This window comes from Cannabis sativa, chromosome 3 (genome assembly GCF_029168945.1).
Source record: "Cannabis sativa cultivar Pink pepper isolate KNU-18-1 chromosome 3, ASM2916894v1, whole genome shotgun sequence".
Classification (NCBI taxonomy): Eukaryota; Viridiplantae; Streptophyta; class Magnoliopsida; order Rosales; family Cannabaceae; genus Cannabis; species Cannabis sativa.
The window spans coordinates 72,007,309-72,015,444 of NC_083603.1; the positions used below are offsets into that span (position 1 = coordinate 72,007,309).

Below are 8,136 nucleotides of genomic sequence, written 5' to 3' on the forward strand. Positions count from 1 at the left end.
TTATCCCTCTTAACCAATTAGTTAGGTCATCGATTTCTGTTTTGCACATCTTCAATGCATGTATATACTAAAGGCTTCTTTCTTGTAATTCAATATCAATAAAATAATAGTATAATTCTGTGTGCTTACATTCTAATAAAAACACTTAAGCCATCCTGGTAACGCAATTAAGGCCAATGCTTAAACATTGACAGTCATCCTAAAAATATATGAAAATAAAGACCATCTCTTTCTTAAAATATGATATCATAATTTTGTCCAAAAATGAAAAAAGTTCTACTAAAAAATATCTATTTAAATAAAAGTGTAATATAAAAACATGCCTTGAAACATAAATATGCCACAGAGCTCAGGACAGCTTTATTTTTTCGCTGAAAGGAAAGCTCCGGACAACGTTATCACTCTTATTATTATTATTATCATTATCATTATTATTACTATTATTATTGATAAGTGACATTAGAATTTGAACCCTGCGCGACTCAGCCTTGCACCCAAGCCCAAGTCCCACATTATTTTGGAGCTTGCAGACTAAGATTATTGTTGGTATTGTTGATATTCACATTAAGCTGTAAGTGTATGCTAATCTTGAAAGTTATTTCGGCAAATTTAGATTTCTAAACAAGAAGATACCTAAACCACCTAGTGCTATGGTTAGTAGAAGAGGCACGCTTAATGAATTAGCATCAATGGTTCTGCTGCTTGTCCCTTCTATTCTTCCTCGGCGAAATCTATCTCCTGGATATTCACGCAAAATATTGCTCAGATTATCTATTTGGTGCATGATCTGACGTTGTGAGCGGGAAATGGCTAGTATCTGTTGGATCAATTATGAAAAATATGAATAATCATCAGTTTGTGAGAATAAAATAATTAAGCTAGCAAAATCAAATCATGCTCTGAATGCAAACCATGATCTGGGGATATAGTTTATGAGTTCATTGGGGTGCATAAAACTTAAATAGATTTATTATTGTAATCATGCAAAATTTTGAAAAAGCAATCAGACTCATCACCTCTTCCATCAGTGGGGACTCCTTAGCCAATTGAGAAGAAGATGAAGAATTGGGCAGAAGCGATCCAGTCAAAGAACCATTACTTAGTCCGGTGACAAAAAGGGAAGTGGGTCCAGAGCCATTGCAGGTTTCAGCCTGCATAGCCAAGTTTTGTTGGCTGGCTGAGATTTTTCGCAGAGAAAATTTGGAGTTCAATTCTTCAATGCGGGATGTAAATTCATCCATTCGCTCATTTAGCGTAGAGATTTGTTCAGAAAGTTGAGTAATAACTCCCTGACACCAAAAAAATAAATGGATTAAAAGCAAAGCCACACAGCCTAAGTTCACGTACCATTCAATGACATACAGGAAGTCAACCCGCTTTTGAACTTAAATATTGGATACATTATATGGATTATTCCTTTCATGGTAAGTTAGCCTCAGTTGAGATGATTTTCTATACCCAATTGACCACTACATAAAAAAAGAGAAAGAGATACTTAAGGACTTTATAATTGTTTATTTTCCTATTAGTTTTTCATTTTCCGAAAGACAAAACAATTATCGCTCTAATCATTGTAGAGGCAGAAACCTGGTTTGAAAGTGGTGCAGGTGAATCTGGGGCCCTCCCATCAAACCTTCTGTGGTTAACAGCAAGTTTAGTCAACTTGGCCATAGTCTTGTCTCTCTGATTTGAATATGATTGCGATACACCTCTGTCAACACAGAGATACACAGTGAGAGGAAGAAATCACCACCCAATTGTTTTCAGTTACAAATTATTGAATTACATTGCTAATAGCACTTAAGGATTTCATGAGTAATAATGTTTTAGTTAAGACTTTATAAAGCAATTCAGTCTAAAAGCACAATCATTTGGATCAGATAGAACTAATAACAATGCTTCCAACCAAAGGATGTACGCCTTACCCATTAGAACTGTTGCAAGCTCTCCCTAACTGAACTGGTAATAGTTTTGGATTCCTGAACCTAGGTGAGTTTTCTAACCAGTGACCAGTGCTAGTTCAGTACATATGATGGATGAAACAATTTTTCTTTTGGATTCTTCCAAGCTACCTAATCAATAGGGTGATACTGAGAAAGAATGAAAGATACTCATTTATTCAATTTACACACGTTCATATACATATACATATACATACTTTGCTTTTTTCTTTAATCAGTTTAGGTGGAAAATATATCAAATTGTAGAAGAAATGAGAGTACCGGCCAAGATGCTTCAATCTCCTATCTGTTGATGCTCGGGAAAGAGCTTCTTTAGGGCTTGATGCCAAATCATCATCTATGCTGAGTTTTGTCTTTAAATCATCTGGCAAAGCCTGTAGACTAAACATGTTAGAACCTCTCACTCATCCAGAAGTTGCACAGTACACCATTCCCAATAAGAGTCATACCATAACATCATTTACAAGTTTCTCCAGCTGAATCTGTTCAATATAAGTACGAGGAACATATGTACCATCCAAGCCCAGCTGCTCCGCAACAAATTTAACATATAACCGATCTTTGCCTTGCACCTTCATATCCATTCTAGAAAGTTAGTACAATGCTTCTTAAAATTCACCTAATAATAAGACATTGACATGAAAAATTATGTAGCATGATTGCCAAAGCAAGTAGTGAACTGCCCAACCAAGTCCGTGAGAGCAACACTCAAGTCTCTCCGGTGTAATTCCATGAAAAACAAAACTAAATAAATAAACTTTCATGTTGGCCAGCATATTAGGAGAGAAGTTGATATATCACCATTGGAGATAGTATGTCACAAAGTTTGAAGCACTCGCATGAATATGTCAAAGTCATGTGTAATTTCTCTTCCAGCAAAGAAGAGAAAATTCTAATAAGTACCAACAATTATAATTTCCCAATTAACAGTTATACAATAGCTTAAATACTTAAACTTCTTGATATGCTATCATACAAAAGTAAAGTCAAGATATGAACAAGTAAATATATGGCATGCTTGTGAAGTCTAATATTTTCCGATCAGAAATGCATTTAATAACCTCAAGTAAAAAATGAATAATTTCATCTAAATGTCCAACAATAATATTCCTTAAGGTAAATAATACTGAAGATGTATAAATAAATGTATTTATATATATAAAATAGACAAGGATTTAAAATCAAAATCTGAATGCCAAAGCTAGTAGAATACCTGAACATATTGACGATTAAGTTGCTCCAACCAATCCGTTTTAACAGAAACTCTATCATCGCAGAAGATATGACTGCTTCTTTTCAGGATGCTTGCAATTGTATATCCCAATGCCATAAGTCCCCCAAGAAGGCGCACACTAACTTCAAAAGTTATTCGAGGAGAAATTATGAATGGACTATCCGTAACCCATTCCTGTTTAGAGTGAAAGAAGAGAGGCTAACAGGTTAAAAATCTTTCTGTTATTTGAACTTCTCTCAAAAGATTATTCATAAATCTCCAAGTAAAATCTTGATACACGAATCCTGCCTTGTAGTAAGTCACATATCAAAAGATCCTAGATAAATTAAATTTTGAAAGTAGCTTGCCTTTCTTAGGAAATTTCAATTCCAATCTCTACCCAAAACAAAAGAGAAAAGAACTCGTTTTTCATATTTAGCCTAAACATACACTCCCTGCTAGTTTTCTAACAAAGAAAATAATAGGAAGAAAGACCATTGATGAGGATAAGTACAAAATTTAGTTTCATTACTTGAAAAAGAGACTTGTATTGAAAGGAGAAAAAGTGAACAACAATAATATAAATATGTATACATGTATTAAAAAACGGCTTCTTGCCTAACCCATTAGACAGCCTGAAGTATCTAAGTATAGAGTTTCTGCATGGAATAATGAACTCACTAGTACTTAACCAATTTAACATTGACATGTACAGACGTTCTTAAAGTAGAGATACTTGAACATATATAAGAGCTAAGAACAGAGGAAGTCAAATTTTAGCCTACTTTAAACTCTAGCAAAGTTGGATCAGCAGAAAAAATGGCTAGAAAGGAAGAACTAGCAGTCAAGCGCAAAACTTCAGGACTGACTCAAATCAGTAAAGAGCAACAAAAAAAAACATCATTCACTTCAGGAATAAATTGTGGATGACGTAGACAGATTTCAAGTAAAAGCATAGATCTAAAAGCATGGATATATTGCAGTACATAACGAGCACTATATATAGAGCTTGATACTAGCTTAATGATAGTTTATTCTACAATGGTCCACCTCAAACATGAGATTGTATTTTCCATCTCTGTTCCTCATCCTCAGATACGACTGACATGCTTCAGGATCTTCACCAGGAGGAAGAAGAAAAATGTCATATGTTTCCTCTGTAATTTCTTTGTGATCCACAGAAATAACAGCCTTGATTTCATCATTAGTTACAACTTTAGTTGACTGCAAATAGAGGAGCCATACAGAGATTCAGTTAGAAAAATAAGTTCGCAGTTACCATAGATACATGGAGATTTATAGAACAAAAGGAAGATGATAAATGACCTGGACAAGGACAAATGTAGAATAACCTTTAAAATATAAGTGGGATTCTGAAAACCACTGAAAGGATTAAATTTGTTGATGATCTTTATATGTGCTGTTTGCAGATCTGGCTCAATAAATGCCTTGTACATAGGATAAACCTGTGATCAATTTTAGCAAGAAGAATATTAAACATATTACCTTAAGTAATGTGTCAATGAAGTCACTAAAAGTCATAAAATCACAAAACGGAGGTTAAAAGGGAGAACCGTTTCAGAGATTTGATGGATAATTTCTTCAGGCTCTTGGCCTGCTCGTTGAATGTCTCGTAAAACCCGTTTCACAAGGTCAAAGTGAACTCCACCAGTGACAGATACACGAAGATCTAGGAACCGGCGCAATTTTTCACTTAAGGCATATATGCCCTCTATTATCACAATACGGGAGCTAGGGACTTCAACTGTCCTGATAGAAGCATAAAAGTTATAAATATATAAGAAAATGTAAGGATAGTCAGAAGAGCTTGTGAACTGACCACAATGTTTGCATAAAAAAGGACATGATCGCCATATTCATATGATTTGCATTACGAAATACAAAATCTATAGGCTCCCTTGACATTTATTTTGACCCAATAAGGTTGCACTTCATGCTCTTTCTAATTTCTTCCTTAATAATACAAGTTTGCACATCTTACTGAAAAAGTTCCAGTGACACATTACCTGTAACCTGTACGAGAGCTAGTCTTGAAATCATATATTGGAACCTGGACAGGTTTCCCTGCTCGTAAGCCATGTATATTTTCAAGCAATGTGTCATAATCGGTGAGGCGTGGATCTATTTGAAAACATTAAGATAATTAGAACTCTGCCCTCAACATTGCAATAAAAAATGAATAACTGATATGATGATAGATAACAACATCACAAAAAAGAAAAAGTGACATTTTAAATTATCGCAAGGAAGAGAACAAATATGGGCAGAAGATGCAAGCACAGTCAGCATCAGAAGTAGAGAAAACATATTAACGATGAAAACTGAAACATTTTTTTTTATTATTATTATTATTTGATAGAATGAAAACTTAAACTAGACTCATGCTGAGAATAGCAGAAAATGGTGCAACCTTTAACATGGAACTTAACATATTAACTAGAACTGACAATTTAGCTTGGACTCCTAATATATACATATGCAAAACATTGACTTGATCAAAAAAAGAAAAAGCATCGTAGTTTTTATATCATATCTCCTCTCTGTAGTTGTGTTGGCTAATCATTGTTGTAACTCCATATATAATTTAATGCTAGGCGATTGCACGAGAACAAAGGACTCACAGAACCAGTAAAGGAGCTTTAACATCATCTAGACATAATCATCACCATATTGGTGTTCAGAAAGCTAAATGATGGAAGGAAGATTTAAAAGGCTGGCATACCAAGAAAATTTAAGAGTTAGTTGGAGGATCTTCCTAGTTTATATTTCCTTGCAGAAAAAAAGAAGAAATTTTACCATCAAAGTTGCCATCAATTATGCGACTAGCATCATTGTAGTTGTCCATTGTAATGACAGCAATGCTGGGCATAAAGTGCAGAACCTTCTCTGTAAAAACAGTCTTGCCAGCTCCAGAGGGGCCTGCTACTCCAACTAATGTTATCCCCTCATTCTTTTGAGCTAACAACTGACATGCACGAATCACTATAAAGAAACCTTTCTCAAAGGATAGTGTATCTTGAATAGGCACAATCTCATAACGGTCAGTATCCTTCTTTTTCACAAGCTGGACCTGATCTCGCAGGAGACCAGAACGTCGCCGAGGTGAATCAGCACCATAAGTGTCTTGAGCCATCTGAAGCTAGTTTTCTAGTTTCCCCCTTATATCTGATGAGATGTAAACATTCAGGTATTGTTTAGGTTGAAAAAGATAAGCCAAATGACATTTCTGAATCGGTAGATATATGTAAGTAAATGGTTATGTTGAAGTACATAATCAAACATCAGTATGAAGCAATTTTTTACTTTTATATTTATGTAAGAAGAAATGCATCCAGTAGGGAAATGTAAACTAACAACAACTGTTACAAAAAGCAACCATTGCAAGATTCCTTGTTGACACTTGACAATTTACAGTAACTAACTAACACATCAAATCAACTCTCAGAATTTACCGTATTAAGGTGTGAGCTATAATGGTTGTAACTTGTAAGCAACAGCAAGTATTGTCAGCCCAACCTCTCTTCACTAGTAATCCATAGTTTTTCCTAAGGAAGGATTGGTTACTGCTCAAGTAAACTCACAGAAGAACAAAGCTAGAATAAGCACCCCCTAGTAAATATGCTGTATTTAGTGGAGATTCACAGCTAAAGAGTATTTTGAATCAAGCTCAAACTGAAAGTATCCATCCAACAAGTTTGTGAAGAGGCAAGAATCAGCATTTTCAAACACCACAACAAATCAGTCCTTACAAGCATATGCAATCACCATTTTCAATTTAGGAATCCAATTACTAATTATATGATGAACAGAAGTTTAGAACTTGGAATCAAATAATTCAAATTATTCAGACAAATTAATAGTAAAAAAGAAATCCAGATACCCAAAACCCGAGCATTGCCAATATCAATAAGGCCTAAGAGTTTTTACCGAAATTCTATTATATTTGTCTAACTTCCTAATGAAGACAATTCTACTAATCATCCTTGGCTTTTTCTTGGCAAGAGCAGCTTGATGATGTACATGCCATTTCTTCCTAAAGAATGGGAAAAGAGCACTATATCTATTATCTCTGCGTATGACAAAGTGAAAAAGAAAAAACAAAATGTTACAAAATGATCCAACGTATATCTTTTTGAGTTATCAATAATTATATATATGTATTTTGGTATGAATGGACCCAAAGATCTTCCATATAAACCATTTTAAAAGACATAAAACAAAATAGAAAAAATACCCAGTACATGAATTCATTTAAATTACAAATGAAAAGAAATAATAAAATAATCACCCAAAATATTGAAGTGCCAAAATCACAATAAGAAAACAACATGATTGCTGCAATTAAAGAAAATAATACTTGCGAAACTAAAGAAAACTAAGAAAAAACCCCTAATGAAGAAGAAAAGTACTTGGAAAGTAGTGGTTTTGGTTGTATGAGTTCTTCTGGGTCACCGGAATTGTGAAGAGGACGATCTCATATTACATATTGATTCTTCATTTGTGTTAACGGTGCCTGGGAATTGGAAAGTGAGAGAGCACGTGGGGTGTTTTAATTGGTTAACTTTGACAGGTAACCAGGTAAGCGCGAGAATAGTCTGGGTGTAGCTTTGACGACAAAGACGTTGATTAATGGTTGCTATGGCAGTCCACATGTTAATTTTTTATTTTATTTTATTTTTTTCTTTTCTCCAAATTTTACAACACAGGCTTTTTCTAAAATATTTTGGGCTAAAATTACCTAAAATAAATAGGGAAATTTACACTCTATACTGATTTTTCCCATTTTTTTTTTTTTACTGTCACACGGTAATTATTACAATTTTACTGTGCATACTTTTTTTTTTTTTAATTCTTAGCAAGCTAAATTAGCTTAGTAATATATATGTTTATATATATATACTAGCAAAAATTACGTGCGAGGCACGTATACTAAACTTTATG

At 34.1% G+C, this 8,136-nt stretch overlaps 1 protein-coding gene across 7 annotated transcripts; it reads right to left on the reverse strand.

Annotated features, from left to right (window-relative positions):
• Positions 1-291: 291 nt before the first annotated feature.
• LOC115709792 (inorganic pyrophosphatase TTM1) lies at positions 292-7,830 on the reverse strand. 7 transcript variants are annotated; one of them, XM_061112267.1, is made up of 14 exons: positions 7,605-7,796; positions 7,123-7,264; positions 6,648-6,758; positions 5,992-6,360; positions 5,202-5,316; positions 4,749-4,944; positions 4,527-4,640; positions 4,225-4,398; positions 3,175-3,369; positions 2,411-2,533; positions 2,223-2,335; positions 1,588-1,711; positions 1,017-1,289; positions 292-817 (listed from the first exon to the last, which is right to left on the reverse strand). In XM_061112267.1, the coding sequence occupies exons 4-14, from the start codon at positions 6,326-6,328 to the stop codon at positions 596-598; spliced, it is 1,986 nt and encodes a 661-aa protein (XP_060968250.1). In that variant the 5' UTR covers positions 6,329-6,360; positions 6,648-6,758; positions 7,123-7,264; positions 7,605-7,796; the 3' UTR covers positions 292-595. The 7 variants fall into 7 exon arrangements, with proteins under 7 accessions (XP_060968250.1, XP_030493868.2, XP_030493867.2 ...); XM_030638008.2 differs by lacking the exon at positions 7,123-7,264 and having other exon boundaries at positions 6,648-6,740; XM_030638007.2 differs by lacking the exon at positions 7,123-7,264.
• Positions 7,831-8,136: the final 306 nt, after the last annotated feature.

Coding starts and splice junctions, on each gene's coding strand:
- LOC115709792 (XM_030638009.2), bottom strand. CDS start 6,328: ATGGCTCAAGACACTTATGGTGCTGATTCACCTCGGCGACGTTCTGGT. Junction 2,336..2,410: donor AACTTGTAAATGATGTTATG/GTATGACTCTTA, acceptor TTTAGTCTACAG/GCTTTGCCAGATGATTTAAA. Junction 1,712..2,222: donor AGATTGAAGCATCTTGGCCG/GTACTCTCATTT, acceptor CTGTGTTGACAG/AGGTGTATCGCAATCATATT.